At 30.1% G+C, this 16,605-nt stretch overlaps 1 protein-coding gene and 1 pseudogene across 1 annotated transcript; both read left to right on the top strand.

The window, feature by feature from the left end:
• Positions 1–3,378: 3,378 nt before the first annotated feature.
• LOC18604318 (ras-related protein RABA6a) lies at positions 3,379–9,027 on the top strand. The gene is made up of 2 exons (XM_018116754.2): positions 3,379–3,831; positions 8,490–9,027. The coding sequence occupies exons 1-2, from the start codon at positions 3,614–3,616 to the stop codon at positions 8,923–8,925; spliced, it is 654 nt and encodes a 217-aa protein (XP_017972243.1). The 5' UTR covers positions 3,379–3,613; the 3' UTR covers positions 8,926–9,027.
• A 1,596-nt stretch (positions 9,028–10,623) lies between these two features.
• LOC148763523 (uncharacterized) lies at positions 10,624–11,509 on the top strand (annotated as a pseudogene).
• The last annotated feature ends 5,096 nt before the right edge of the window (positions 11,510–16,605 follow it).

The following is a 16,605-nucleotide window of genomic DNA, read 5'->3' as shown; positions in this document are numbered from 1 at the left end:
TCAGGAAATATATTAAATTCCCTCCACTTAAAAGAATCAACCTACCTACAACTACAAGCTTAGACGAACGAACCAGCGGTGAGTCTGGCTTCGGAGTGGTCCTGGAGCCGTGACCCCATGACTATCAAAGGAGTTTTTTCGTTCACGGACAGCCAGTGGTCCAGCATCTAAGTATATCAAAGGCAAATGCGGCCGATGTGACTTGTTGCCTCCACCGCAATCCCATCGTCTTGAAGGAGAAAAAAAAGCTATCACATCAATGCTTGGCTCGAATGGTGTAGTTTTGGCAAGATTCAGAGTTTTGGTAATGGGGTGTCTGTTTTGGGTCTTGATGAAGTGCTTGCCCTTTGGCTTGTACCTACTTATGGCTCGTGGAAGCATCAACAGAAAGTTTGTACAATGGGATAATACTATAAAGTGTTCAACAACCAAACGTAGGGTAGGGCTGGGGATGTGACTCATGTGATGTGAGTCTTTTAAAGTTAGCCTTTTTTCAATTATTTTCTAATACTAATAAGATATCATAGCATACTCATATCAATAAACAAACACCTTTTTGCTATCCTTTTAAGGCCTAAACTATAGAATATGGGCTTATCAGCCCTACAGTTTTCAAAGTAGAACATTTGTGGATTGTAATTTGAAGCCCAATTAAAGTAGTTTGGGCATAGTACATTTAAGTAAAAGCAAAATCTTTTTCTTTTAATCTATATATTAATGGCTTAATGTTACAAGCCTATATTTTTAATTCAAAAAATATACCTATCAAGTAGTGGAAGATATTTACTTATAATCTCAAAACTCATTTAATTTCTTATTGACGTGAGATTCATAACATTTACTCCATTTCATTTTAACTAATATAAGATTCATAATATTCTACTTTACCCAATTATGCAATATTATCGTTGTATGAGTTCTTTCATTCATAAAAGAGAGAGATTCCCCTTTGTTCGAGCCTATCACAATCTTAATATCTCTCATGGGACCCCACTTTAGTAAAGATTTGAATAAAATCTAGTACAAGACTTGTACTTTCAATCTAAAAGACATGTTTATCAAGTAAAAAAAATTCCTTATAAACCCAAACTAAAGTGAAATTCGTAATATTAGTATTAAACTAATTTAGGAGTCTGGGTTCAATGTTTTTTGTGAGTACCATGAAAATATATGGTCATTTTTATCAACTCGAGATGTGTAGAGTTAGTATTTTTTTATTCATAAAATGAATATAAAATTTATATTAATTTATTAGTTAGTAAGTAAATCAAAAGTTTTTTAATACATCATTTGATATGCACACTTTTGTTGTGAAAATAAGATTAAAAATAAAATCTTCAAATGGTTGCTTGAAAACTATCCAACTATCTTATTTTCAAATGATTAAAGAAAAATTGAGGAAAGGTAGATGATGATAGAGGTTCACGTTCCCATAATGACTGTATGCCTACATTGCTGCAGACATGAAGTTGAATCAATATCTTGTTTTGATGCTTTACTCATAATTGCACTTCGATTTTGTTTAAAGTAAGTGTGAGACCAATTAATAGTTTTCAGTTGGCACTTCCTTAAGTCAACTCAGTTGAGTTCGCCCGTTTGAACTCACTCCTAGCAATTGAAAATTCTGAGTTAAAAATAACTTATCCACTTCATATATAAATAAAAAATAAAATATTCACGGGATTGCGCATGCAGCTTTGGCTTTATGCTTGGTGCATCATGAAGAAGAGACCGGAAAAGAAGACAGCAGAAATAAATAATAATTGAAGATATAAAAGGAATTCAATTTCTTTATTATTTATAATAAAAAAGGCAAAAAGTTTTTTGTTTTAAGTGGTAGCATATTCTACCCATCTTTATACCCTGCATAAAAAATATTTAAATAAAATCCTTAAATTTCATTTCCTGTAAATGGAAAAATAAATAACGAAAAATAAGTATAATAATTAAAATAGTTCTTACATTATTTAATAAATTCAAATAAATTTTTAGTCTTTTATTGTGTTCAATCAAGTATTTATAATTTTATTTTAAATTTAATAGATTTTTATGACAAATAGTTGACTAATTGTTTTATATAATATGATTTTGATATAATATATTGACATGCAATGGTAAATGATAACGTGACGTACTGATGTGGTACAATAACATGAACACATAATATTTTTATTTTTAATATTAACGTCACGTGATATAAAAATAATAAATGATATTTTAATTGATAATAATTAATTTACTATTAATTATAAAAGTTTATTTTATTTTAAAATAAAAAATATAAATATTTGATTGAACATAATAAAAAATAAAAAATTATTTAAGTATTTTAAAATAATATAAGAGGTTTTTAACACATTATGTCTTAAAAAAAAAACTGAAAAACTTTTGTTTTCCCATTTTTCTCTTTTTCTCTATGTTCATTCATTTTGTCTTTTTTTTTTTTTCCTTTTTGGTCAAAATATTTTGCTTTCCTTTTCAATGAATTAAATAAAGAGCAATGACCTAGTTAGAGCCGGCCATAGCTATCTCTTTATTTGACTTTTGCAGGCTTCGAGTTTTAACCAGTCCCGTGAATGTCTATGCACTTGAGGCTACATTACCCATTCCATTATGGATTTACCCTTTCCTATATTCCTTTCTTAGTTCACATTTGTTTATTACTTTTAATTTTTTACATAAAAATAAAAAATAAAATTATTAATCAAATGGAACCTTAATTTTTTCTTTATTTTACCAAACTATATACAAATATCTTTAGCTATTTTTTCTTTTTTATATAGAAAGGTTATTATTATATCTTTATTCTCCATGCAATCTAATCCGGACCCAAAATTTTCAAGAAAATTAAAATTAATGGTCCCATCATGTTCATATCGTACAACTCACCCATCAATTAATGAACATAATAATTGCTTAAGTACCAAGGAAGTTCTTTTAACCACAAAAAGGTGTGAGTTTAGGTTTTTTGTTGATTTATTTGCTATTTGATTTTTTTAATTTATTTTGTTTTATTTTCTTTATAGAATTGAGGACAGCTTTGGGTTGGTGTCACCGAATGAGTTTCCATCATCAACATCCAATACCTTAAAATTGCAGATGGAAATTGGAAAATGAAAAGGATCAAAAGAAAGAAAGGAAAACCCGAAATGATTAAGCATTATTTCTTTAACAAATTTTTTGGAATATAGAATTAGCCTCCTGATACAATAACCATGATGTCACAAAGAGGGAGATTAAGGCCCAATAACTAATGAGATCAATTTCTTTGGGAAAATTGATTACCACTATGGAAAGAGGGATCATAAAAGGGGAGGTTTCCTTGGTATGTATTGCTATTGTTAATGATAATCAACATCAAGGAACAGCCAATCATGTCTTTTTTTATATATATGTTTTCACATGTAAACACTCAATACCCTCCAAAGCAAATACCAGACAAAGTAACAGGCGTACTAGATTTGGAGCCAGATGCATCGACTAGGCATACCTTAATTAATTGTTCTCAAACATCTTGGTTTCTTGAGTTTCTTTTCTGCACCCTTTGCTTTGTGCTTTCTTTTAAAGCTTTTTTTCTTTATCTTTTCTCTTGTGATCGACTTCTGCTGATTGCATGGCTGATTCATATGATGAAGAGTGTGATTACCTGTTTAAGGCTGTTCTGATTGGTGATTCTGCAGTCGGGAAATCAAATCTCCTCTCCAGGTTTGCAACAGATGAATTTCGATTGGATTCCAAGCCAACTATAGGAGTTGAATTCGCTTACCGGAATGTTAAGATTGGTGACAAAATCATCAAGGCTCAAATTTGGGACACCGCCGGCCAAGAAAGGTAAAGCCCTCTCATCTTCTTTAACAGTACCATCTTTACTATTCCCCCATCATAATCTTCTTGAAATCCTTTGAATCCTTGCTGAAGCTATGAATTTATAAGATCAGCTAGTTAGCTAATATAAATATGAGATGACCCTTGAGTTTTGATGGATAAAGCACAAGTTTTAAAGGAAGAATACTGCTTATTGAACTTGGTCAGTTATTATTATTGTATTCAGCCTATGATCATAAGCTTGTTTAAGAAGATGAATGTTGATTGATTGATTGAACTCACTGAAATTCAGCCCAAGCAGGACCTGTCTAAACTCTCTGACTCAGTTAAACCAACTTCTTAACTTTTTCTTTACTAGGAGAAAAATCTAAATGAAAATTCTTTCACACCTTTCGTTTCATGTAGATCATGAACTTGTGAGTTAAACTCAGACAAATCACATGAACATCTTCCCAGCAACCTGATGAACCATGTGTATCAATTAACTGTAGGAGGGTTTTGATCTTAACAGGGGGAAAAGAAAATAAAGGCATTGTTTATAGATAGTGGAAGCAAGCATTTTTAAATACTGGTGGGACCCAAAATTTTGTAAGAGAATTATCTCTAATTTAATCCCAATCAGTTAAACTGAATGAAAATTCTATATCCAGTGGCGAATTCTGGAAAAGGGTCGATGAGTTTTTAGCCTAAATCCAAACTTGCTGTCAGCTTCGAAACTCGCTTCTGAGTTGTTCTGCCATTGATCTTGTGAGTCACCAAGTTGAAAGCCTGCTCTCATCTAACCAGCAAAGTTGATGATGAATGAGAAACTTTTGTGGTTGCATCCAAGTGGCAAAATGGGCCATTTCTTTTTGGTTGTTGCAAGGTCGTGTACATTTTTTCCCCTTTGGCAAGCTTTCCTAACCCAATTCCAAATGAGATTTAACCCCACTATAGCCCTACTTTTGAGGACTTTAAAATCAAGATTTGACATTTTTCGTTGTTGTTAGGAGGTGGTTGGTATTTGGTAATTCTTCTCTAAGTCAAATAGCCATTGACTGAGAAGTTTGTTTAGAGTAAGTAGACATAGTAATAATTCATATTTGTGTGACTTAATTATGTTATATAAACACAAAGTATTAACAATTATATAAAAAAATATGAATACTATATGATTAATTAATAATGTTAAGATCCAAGTATATATACAAATATGTTTATTAAATGTGTTATATGGCAAAGCATGACATGAATAACATATTTAATAAATATGTCAAATTACATTTTATATGACACGAGACAATTTAAATTTTGATTTTTTTTATTTATAACACATATAACTTCATTATAAAAATTTAAACCTAATAATCTTAAAATAACTATGACAAAATAATAATATTTTATCAAGCATGTTAAAAATCTGCAAATAAATCCATCAATATCAACATAAACATAATAATTAATAAAAATCAGTATCAACATCAACATTGGAGACTCATAATAAAATTCAAATTATATCCATAATCCAAATAGGATCGAAGAAGAAACTTTGATTTTTTTTTTTTTATTATTTTGGAGGTCATTTTTTGAAAATCAAGAAAATTAGGGTTTTCTTAGGTAGCTATCTTATTACCCTTACAAAATTAAGAAAATACCTCTAAAATTAATTGTTTAAAATAATTTTAAGAAGATTAAAATAATCTTTTAAATACTTATATTAAACAAGCGCATAAACTAATTATATAGGTCAAGTTATATAGGTTAACATGGTAACTTGATTTACTAAATGGGTCTTAAATTGGTTAAGCAAGTTTAACCATCAAATCGTATAATTGTCTTGTCTTAAACATGTCGACACAATTAATATACGAAACCTAATGGCTTAACTTCGTATCATTTAAATATTATGTTAACAAGGTTTATCCAAAATTGTATGGTTTAAAGTCAATTTTTATTGGTAATTTGTCTTAGTGCTATTTAGTGAGAGAGAGATAATCTTTGAATTTTTAGAGCCACCAATTAGCCCATTTTTTTGACAAAAAAAAAAAGCTCTTGGTTAGGAAACATTCTTGAAGGATAAGATATTTTTTGTACATTGGTAAGGAAATGATTTTGGGTTCAATCTTTATCGATAGCCTGTCTTGGTGTTATCCAATCTTGAATTTTTTTAAGCAATCAATCAGCCCATTTTTTAGTTTATATAAAAAAGCTCTTGGTTAGGAAACATTCTTGGATTAATGGCATTTACAAGACATTTTTGTAATTTATCATGTTCATGAAGAGAGACTCTAGAAATGGTTACCATTTGACTTATAGGTAAATAATGATATTTATGGTAAACAATTGTATATTTTAATAATGATAAATATAGGCCCTTTTTTTTTATTATAACTTGGAATAGATGAGGAATATAATGTTGTAGTTTAGTAAATTTATTTATAGAAAAAAAAGTCACTAACTATAAGTCATTATACTTATTTATTTATGTACTGTAGCATTTAAACCCAAATAAAAAGAATAGTCCAACATAGAATTGTCAAAGTTGATCCGGACTCAAAAAATCTGTGAAACTTAACTCAATTCGATTTGATCGAAAGTTAACAACTTAAATTCGACTTAATCCGATTTTATAACAAAACCAACAACTTGAACTTGAACCATCCGAAAATCTAATCCGAAGTGATACAAAATTAAATTGAGTATAATTTTGTATTTTAAAATATTAATTTTATTAAAAATAGTGAATACATCGCAAACTATTAGTCTTCTAATATTTATTGACTGTAAATTATCTCTTAAAATTTCTTTGCTTTACTCTTAGATCTTTTACAATTGTCTTTCTTAATTATGAGTAAAAGAAGTACAAAAAATTCTATTATTATAATTAAATTCATTTTCTTCAATTATGAATATATAAAGGTTGTTTTATAATTTTTCTTCTTTTTTTTTCACTCTTATGAAATAATAAAATAAAGAATTAGAATAGATAATAACAAAATTGAAAGGAAAAATTAATTCCTAAACTAGAAAAATAATTGACAATAATTCAATAAAATTAGTTGTGCACCTATTTTTAAACATTTATTTTATTTCACCTTAAATTGATATATTAGATAGTCATCGAAGATAATGACTTCAAATTCAACTGGAAGAACACTAGATTAGAAAATGTTTTTTCATGTCACATGGAAAAAAATTGTTTTACATATCATTTAAATTTCATAGAATAAATCTTAATTTTTAAAATTAGTTAAAGAGAGAAATAAATATTATTTATATTAAAATTTTCAAATACTTAGTTTTTATATCTCAATAAAATTCTAATATTTGAGAACTAATTAACACCTCTTATGGATTTATGGTTCAATTTGTACATTGTAAGCCATAATCATAATTATGGTGAATCACGGTTAATAATCAATGCAATGAAGATAAAAATTAAATATATCAATCAATAAAAAATTATTAATATTTTTTCCAGTAAGATGTTAATTTCTTTATATAAAATAATTTAAAAATAGTAAATGACTTAATTCACTTTTTTTTTTCATTTTATATGATTTAATTATTTTTGAAAAAAATTATTTTTATAATATCAAAAATTAAAGGCATAATACTCAAATAAGTTCCTAAACTGTACAAGAATATGTCATGTCAAATAAGCCTATATAACTAATGATTGACTAATTGCTATTAGTAAAAATGACATTGGTCATTTTATATCCACATGGCACTAGCATGGTATTGATGTTGGAAAGTGAAAAATGTCACATGGTCATGTTATCGTGTCAAATTTGCATGACACGCTATTATCAATTATGATATATTAGCTTGTTATATCATCATCAATTATAATATTTTAATATTTTATATCAACGTCACGTGATATAAAATAACAAATGACATTTTGACTAAGTCAATAATTAATTATAAGGACTTATTTGACTCAAAATAAAAGTATAATAGCTTATTTGGCCCAAAGTAAAAATATAAGGGCTTGATTGAATCCAGTAAAAATATAAAGATTTATTTGAATTGTTCTAAATGGTTAGGGGTTTATTTATATATTATGCCAAAATTAAAATTAGAGACATGTTAGAAGTTGAAAATGTGATTTTGTATAGCTTAATTATGTTGATAAAAACTGTCTTGATCTGCCACTTGGACCCAAAATACCAACAAAACCATAAACCCAGCTTCCAAATTCAACCTTCGATTACCAACTTAATCTCCTAGAACCCAGAATTCTACAGATTAATTGCCATTTGGGAAGTGTCAACAATGGGAATCACTATCTACATGTATTTGAGTAGGATCATATATTTGCTGAACTTAAGTTTATATATGTGTGAAGTAGTAGTAAATTTTTTTTTTCTCAATTTTCTTAATTTGACCCCATTAAAATTAAATAAAAATCTAAAGATAGAGGTCAAATAAATAAAGTTTTAATTAATTATTATAATGATAATAATGAATAATTAATACATAACTTCCCAAAAGAAATCATCTTTATATATTTGTGTTGTAAATTTGACTATACACTTCTTCTTCTATAAAATATGGTCACTAATAAGCATAATATAATAGTATTACCTAAAATAAAATCATTCATTTCAGATATTATGACAAGAATTAATCTTCAATATTTTACTTATTTATTTACATAAATGTCATTTTGGTGACAGGTTTAGAGCCATTACAAGTTCATACTATCGTGGAGCATTGGGTGCATTGTTAGTATATGATATAAGTAGGAGAACAACGTTCACAAATGTGAAGAAATGGATGCATGAGCTAAGAGAATTCGGTAACTTGGATATGGTGGTGGTTCTTGTTGGGAATAAATCAGATTTGGCTGATCAACGTAGGGAAGTAAGCGAGGAAGAAGGGAGAAAGCTGGCAGAGACGGAAGGTTTATTTTTCATGGAAACCTCTGCATTGGAAAATGTGAATGTAGAGGAAGCATTTTTACGAATGATTACCAAAATCCATGAGATCACAAGCCAAAAATGTTTAGAAGCTAAAACAAATGAAACAACACTTCATGGTGGAAAACAAATAATCACTATTAATGATGAGGTGACTGCCACTAAACAGTCAAATAATTGTTGTTACAAGTGAATTTATTTTATTTCTTTTTACTTCCAAATTTTTCCTTCTTTTTGGGTCATATTAGTTTGTAATTCCTTTAACAAATCTATTTTCTATTTTAGTATTTCCTTACTGTTATGAAAAAAATATAACTTGAAAGAACAATTATGAAAGAAAATATTTAGAAAGAGTAAGAAATGTTAGTTACTCACGTTCAGTTCTGGTCCGCATATCACTTACTCTCTACTAACCTTCTGTTAACTACTTTGACATACTCACTTTCTTTGTTTTGATTACGCCTTTGATAGGAAGACGATATAGATATATATAAATATATATATATATATATATAAATATTTATATATATATGTATATAAGAAAATCAGATATGGGTTCCTAAACTCAGTATTTTCTAAATACACAACATCTAAGTGAGATTGCTAGAGTTTAAAAGTGCCCTTATATAGAAAAACTTATTCTTGGGGAATCAATAGCTGGAGGTTAATATCTAATTTCGTATTTCAATATTTTTGTATGTTAATTTTGTCAATTTGTATATGTGTAAACATCTATGATGTCTTTTAGTTGGTATCAGTCTTTTCAACCTCTGTCTTGATGTGTTTGAGTTTTTGTATTTATATGTAAAAATGGTAGATAGTTTTGTTTTATAAACTTGAAATTGTTTAGTTAAATTTTTAATAAAATGATATTGGAAAGCTAAAGGAAATTGAATTTTGAGCAAAATGGCTTTTGAAACATAAAAAATGGAGTCCCAATGACCAAGATGTGATCGAGTTTATGAAACAGGTTCAATTTCAAATCGAGTAAACTAGTCTGGAGGTAAAAGACGATGAATGAAACAAAAGTAAAACAACAGACTGTATTACTTCTTTTTCTTTTAACAAGTTTTGGGCATGGCTTTTTTTTTTTTTTTTAATAAATTTTAGTCATGGGCCTGCTTCTTTTCTTTCAATAAGTTTTGGACATGAGCTTCTTCCATACATTGGTAAAAAGCTAGACCATAAGTGTTTTAACTAACTTTAACAAAGTTCAGTAGTTATTCTTATAAGACATACATATGTTCCTTAGCCCAAAACAAAAAGGCCAATAAAAATAATCTACCATTTTGAAACAAAATTTTTTTCTTGGCAATTTTTGGTACTTGATTTTATGCATAAATTGATGAATGTATGTATTTTTATTGTCTACTTATTATATGTGGATACATGCATGTTAATTATTTTATGCATAAAATTGGATGTCATGTGATCAATATAACTTTAATTAATTGGAGATTAGCCATATCATCTTTGATTATGCTAATTGTATATGAAGTATTCTTGGATCACATGTAGAAAATGGCATCAATTGTGATTAATCATATTCAAATATGATAAATTTTATACCACAGGATTTTTTTATTATATTCGTATGGTTAATTAGGATGAATTAACAAATTATTTTTCTTAATTTACCCACAGGAATTAAGAAAATGTGAATAATTTGATAGTTTCATCATGAAGTTTGTATATGAATCTTTTAAATAAAATTTGGCCCACAAGCACTTTTTATTTGTTATTTTGTTCATATTTTTTAAGCATGATTTACATTTTTACATTGGTAAAGTATGACATATATTTATTTGCCTCAATTTTTGTAACATAAGCATGAATATATATATTTTTATTTTATGCAGTTATATAATCTGTGAATTTTTCTAATATCAAATGTGATATTCTAGATTTAAATGGTGATAACTATAAAATATGAAAGGAGAGGATTCTTCTCTAATTAGGGTGGATGGACATTGATTACTCTATTCGGAAGGATGAACCATTTACACCTACTGATACTAGCACTTAGGCTGAAATTGCTCTTTATGAATGATGGGAGCAATCTAATCGTCTCAATGTGATGTTTATAAAGACAAAAATTTCTGTTAGTATACATGGTTCAATAAAAGAGCGTGACAACGCCAAGAAACTATTGAAGGCTATTGATGATCAATTTGAATCTTCAGATAAGGCCTTAGCCAGCACTCTAATGCCAAAGTTATCATCAATGAAGCTCACTAGTGTTAGAAGTGTGCAGAGCACATCATGTAGATGAAGAACATTGCGGTTTAGCTCAAATCTTTTGAGGTTGAGATGTTTGAATCTTTCCTTGTGCCCTTCATTCTAAATTCTCTTCCACATCAATATGGAGCTTTCAAAATCTTTTACAACATGCATAAGGATAAATGGTCAATTAATGAACTTTTGACCATGTGCGTTCAAGAGGAAAGCAAGTTGATTGTGGAATCAAGCGAAAGTGCACAGATGGCAACACAAGGAAAGAACAAATGGCAAGCCAAACAAAAAGGAAAAGGTAAAATACCCGTCCAAACTAACTTCAAGAAGGAATCCAAATGTTTTTTCTGTAAAAAGAAATGGCACATGAAGAAGGATTGCGTCAAATTTAAGGCTTAGCTTAAGAAGAATCCAACCTCACTTAGTTGTTATGAATCTAATATGGTTGATGTTTGTCATAACACTTGGTAGATTGATTCTGGTTTTACAATTTATATTTTGAATCCCTTGCAGGGCTTTTTAAACTAAAGAAAGCCAATGGGTAATGAGCAATGCATCTATTTAAGAAACAAGATGTGTTCATGTGTGGATGCAATTAGAACATGCAGATTGATTTTAGATTCTAGTTTTGTTTAAAATTTGGAAAGAACATTTTATATTCCAAGTTTCTCTAGAAATTTGATTTTAGTTTCAAGATTTGTACCATTTAGTTAATCTTTTAACTTTTCAGATACATCTTTTAATTTATTTTATAAATCTAATCTCGTTGGAAATGGTACAATGTCTATTGGTCTTTTCCGAATTAATTTAAAAGATAATGCCTTTTTATAATGCAATGCATGCTCATGATAATGTTGGTATTAAACGATGTGTTATGAATAAAAATTCCTCTATTTTGTGAACAGAAGATTGGGAAGTATATCCATAAAGAGGATTAAAAGATTAGTGAATGATGGAGTACTCAATGCTCTAGATTTTAGTGGTTTTGATGCTTACATGGACTGCAAAAAGGGAAAATAGACTAACAAGACAAAGAAATGTGCTAAGAAGAGTTCGAACATATTAGAGATCATACATGTAACACCCCGTACCCTTGTATAACAGTCAATGTAACCCTCCCAATAAGATGAAGGAATAATTGATGCAAATTTAAGTATCGAAGAGCGGTTACGGACGAAAAGAATATTTTAAAATAAATATTATTTCATGAATAAAATAATATTAAATATTAATATTTTATTAATTACAAAGATTAATCCGGAAGAAGGGTATAAGACTAATTTAAGTGGGGGAGAAGAAGTAAGGATGGATTGTGGAGAAAAACGATGGTAATTGTACCGCATGATTTTATTAAGTCGAGCTAACGCGGTTAGTAAATATTTAAATATTATGGTGACACCACATTGAAATGCGACTTCGATATTTTAGTTGTACGCGTGTAAGAGAAGGAAGGCCGGTTGGAAGAGAAGAAAAAGAGAGAAGAAAAGGAAGAAGGAAGAGAGAGGGAGAGCAGCGACGTGCCGGAGGAGAAGAAAAAGAGAGAAAAAAAGAAAAAGGAAGAGAAAAGGAGAGCAGCGACGGTGTCAGAGGAGAAAGGGGAAAAAGGAAGAAAGAAAAAGAAAAAGAAAAAGAAAAAGAAAAAGAAAAAGAAAAAGGAGAAACGCCGACTGAAAGGAAGATCGCAGTAAGAGGAGAAAGGAAAGGAAGAGAAAAAAAATAAATAAATAAAAAGAGGAGCTGGAAAGAGAAAGAAAGAAACAGGTAAGAAAGAAAAAATAGTTAGATACACACACAAACCAATAGCGAAGTAGTGTCCCACTATTGTGAGGTGAGTGGGTGCTAAATTTCAAAAACTATATCATTGTAAATATATCATATATATTACATTTGATGGTTGACGAAATTGTGGAAAGCATGAGTTGGTAGAAAGCCCTAGGTTGTTTATGATTGCAATCAAGGATTTTAAATCCGTTTTTTTTATATTATATATAAGTATATATCTACAAGGTTTTAATTACGGGAAATAAACCTTTAACTAGCTTTTTGCTTCAAAATCATACCTTGCAAGCTTGTGGATGCTTGGGCCAATGGTCATTATTTGATTCATGAGATTTAAAAAAAAATTATTATTGATTTCACTTAGCATGTTGATTTGATGGATATGCCATGCTTTGAAATAAATTATGCATAACATTCAATTTATGATTATATTGCTTTTGATCTGTCATGTTTTACAAATGCATTAAATTGTAATGATTTTCATTTTAACGTGATTGAGATACTCTGGGTAGGACCTGTTACCACACCAGGTTAAGTGTGGTCTTTATGCACAAAGTAGCGATTGTTGATTATCAATATTTGATTGTAAAGGGGGACCTGAAGCCTCCATTCATATTGGGTGGCGTGGGCAGTTCCCACAAGTAGGTAAAGGGGGACCTGAAGTCTCGATTTATATTGGGTGGCGTGGGCAATTCGCACGAGTAGGTAAAGGGGGACCTGAAGCCCCTATTTATATATAGTAACGTGGACAGTTCCCACGAGTAGGTGATGATGTCTGAGAGAGTAAGCCTAAGGGTTATACTAAACCTACTCGAGGATGATGCTCACTTGTGGATTTTTATTACACAATGTATGGCATTAACACTTGAAATTTACCATTGAATGGCAAGTGAATTTTACATATTTATTGGTGCTCAGTATTTTGCATTTTTTTATGTTTGAGACTCTTTATTCTACACTTGCCATTGGATTTACTGTTGACTGAATATCAAAATTGAAAGATTTTTTTAGTACCTTAAATATAACCGTTTTCATATATGTTTACTTGTGATTTATTATTCTTAAGACTTGTAAGGTATAAAAACAAAATCTCTTAGTTGAATGGAGTGTATTTTCTACGCCTATTATTGGTTTTATAAATATCCCATCTTTATGTTTGTTTCCCTTCTTCGCCTACTCACGGGACCGATGATCATTGAGTCTATGAGATTCACACCCTTCTTATTTCCCTTTTTTGTAGATAGGGATCAGCCTAGCGTGTGTTCATCGGTGCAAACCGTCCACTGCAGATTAGGTAAAGGCATTTCCTAACCCGCTCTGAGTCGCTCTACTGCCTAGGGTTGTGTCAAAAAGAAATTGTTAGATGTTGCAAAATGTTGTAAACTCATGAGCATGAATGGTTTAAGACCTTATGATTGATATTTAATTGTTATTATTTCGAATTGAGTAAACAGTAGTACAATTAATATTTTTCGCTTACATATGTGAATGTATATTTAATGAATCTAACGAAAATCTTAAATGAGGCTTGTTCGGGACTTGGCTGAATTCCTTGGAAGTCTCGAATGCCGGTAGCGACTGAGGTGGGGTTGTTACAATACATATAGATATTTGTAATTCAAATATTGACTTGTATGGTCAGAAATACTTTATCTATTTAATAAATGATTATTCATGATACATGTATCTTTACTTGCTTCATAATTAGAATGAAGTATTAGATGCCTTTAAGGTATTTAAAGCTAAAGTAGAGAGACAATGCGAGAAGCAAATTAAGATAATGAGATTAGATAGAGAAGGAGAATATTAAGGTAGATACATTAAGGATGGACAAGCACCTGGTCCATTTTGTGAAGTTTCTTAAGGAGCATAGGATAGTGGCCCAACACGCCATGCTTGGATCTCCAAACTAGAATGGTGTAATAGAAAAAAGAAACCAAACATTGATGGATATGGTGTAGAGTATGCTTAGTAGCTCCAAGCTTCCTAAATCCTTGTGGATTGAAGCTTTTAAAATGACAATGTATATATCAAACAGAGTTTTAACAAAGACTGTCCTTAAAATGCCATTTGAATTATGAAAAGGTTGAAAACCAAGTTTACAATATGTACGCATTTGGGGATACCTGTCTGAAGTAAGAGTTTATAATCTACAAGAAAAGAAATTGGACACAAGGACTATAAGTCGTTGGATATGCTAAAAGGTCCAAAGGGTATAAATTTTATTGTCTATCTTATAGCACTAGGATTGTGGGATCCAAAAATGCAAAGTTTCTTGAAAATGACTTGATTAGTGGGAGTGATCAATCTTAGAACTTAATTTTTGAGAAGAATCATTGTGATATTCAAACTCCCACTTTAAGTGATAGATTGATTAATCATTCATAACACTCCTCAAATTCAAATGGGTGTTGTACACTAATCGTTAAAGCTCCACAAGCTATTGATGACAATATAGTAGATTTGGTTGTTTGGCAATTTCTAGAGATTGTTGAGCAACCAGTTGTGCAACATGCTCCTCAGGAGGATGTTAATACAACATTGAAACATTTTCACAAGCCATGAGTTGCAAAAAATTTGAATTGTGGTACAATGCTATGAAAGATGAAATGAATTCTATGGCATCTAACGGAGTTTGAAATCTTGTTAAGTTACTTAATGGTGCAAAGGCCATTGATGTAAATGGGTTTTTAAAACAAAAATGGATTCATTAAGCAACATTGAGAGACATAAAGTAAAACTTGTTGTTAAGGGTTTCATTCGAAAGAAGGGAATCGATTACACAGAGACTTTCTCTCTTATATCTAAGAAAGATTCCTTTCATGTCATTATGACATTAGTTGCCTATCTTGATTTGAAACTGCATCAAATGGATGTGAAAACAACGTTCCTTAATGGAACCTAGAGGAAGAGGTTTATATCAAATAACCAGAAGGATTCTCCTTTATTGATGGTGAGTATTTGGTGTGCAAGCTCAAGAAATTTGAATTGTGGTACAATGCCATGAAAGATGAAATGAATTCTATGGCATCTAACGGAGCTTAGAATCTTGTTAAGTTACTTAATGGTGCAAAGGCCATTGATGTAAATGGATCTTTAAAACAAAAATGGATTCACTAAGCAACATTGAGAGATATAAAGTAAGACTTGTTGTTAAGGGTTTCATTCGAAAGAAGGGAATCGATTACACAGAGACTTTCTCTCTTATATCTAAGAAAGATTCCTTTTGTGTCATTATGACATTAGTTGCCTATCTTGATTTGAAACTGTATCAAATGGATGTGAAAACAACGTTCCTTAATGGAACCTAGAGGAGGAGGTTTATATCAAATAACCAGAAGGATTCTCCTTTATTGATGGTGAGTATTTGGTGTGCAAGCTCAAGAAATCCATATTTGGATTGAAACAAGCCCCTGGTCAATGGTATTTAAAATTCCATGATGCCATCTCTTCATTTGGTTTTATAGAGAACAACATGGATCAATGCATATATTAGAAGGTTAGTGAGAGTAAAATCTATTTCTTTATTCTATATGTAGATGATATATTGCTTGCAACCAATGATAAAGGGTTACTACATGAGGTGAAACAATTTCTTTTTAAGAATTTTGATATGAAGGATATGGGTGAGGCATCTTATGTCATTGGCATTAAGATCCACAAGGACAGATCTAAAAGCATTTTGGGTCTATCTCAAGAAACCTATATCAATAAAGTTTTAGAGAGGTTGTGGATGAAGGATTGCTTACCGAGTGTAGCACCCATTGTGAAGGGTGACAAGTTTAATTTGAACCAATAACCAAAAAAAGGAGCTTGAAAGGGAACAAATGCAAAACATTTTGCATGCTTCTACTGTTGGAAG

This window comes from Theobroma cacao, chromosome 3 (genome assembly GCF_053813885.1).
Source record: "Theobroma cacao isolate CCN51 chromosome 3, ASM5381388v1, whole genome shotgun sequence".
NCBI lineage: Eukaryota > Viridiplantae > Streptophyta > Magnoliopsida > Malvales > Malvaceae > Theobroma > Theobroma cacao.
This window is presented reverse-complemented; position numbering and strand designations above follow the sequence as displayed.

What these genes read in the sequence shown, in the direction of transcription:
- LOC18604318 (XM_018116754.2), top strand. Translation starts at nt 3,614, where the DNA reads ATGGCTGATTCATATGATGAAGAGTGTGATTACCTGTTTAAGGCTGTT. An exon ending in GACACCGCCGGCCAAGAAAG is followed by an intron (nt 3,832 to 8,489) that starts GTAAAGCCCTCT and finishes TTTTGGTGACAG; the next exon opens with GTTTAGAGCCATTACAAGTT.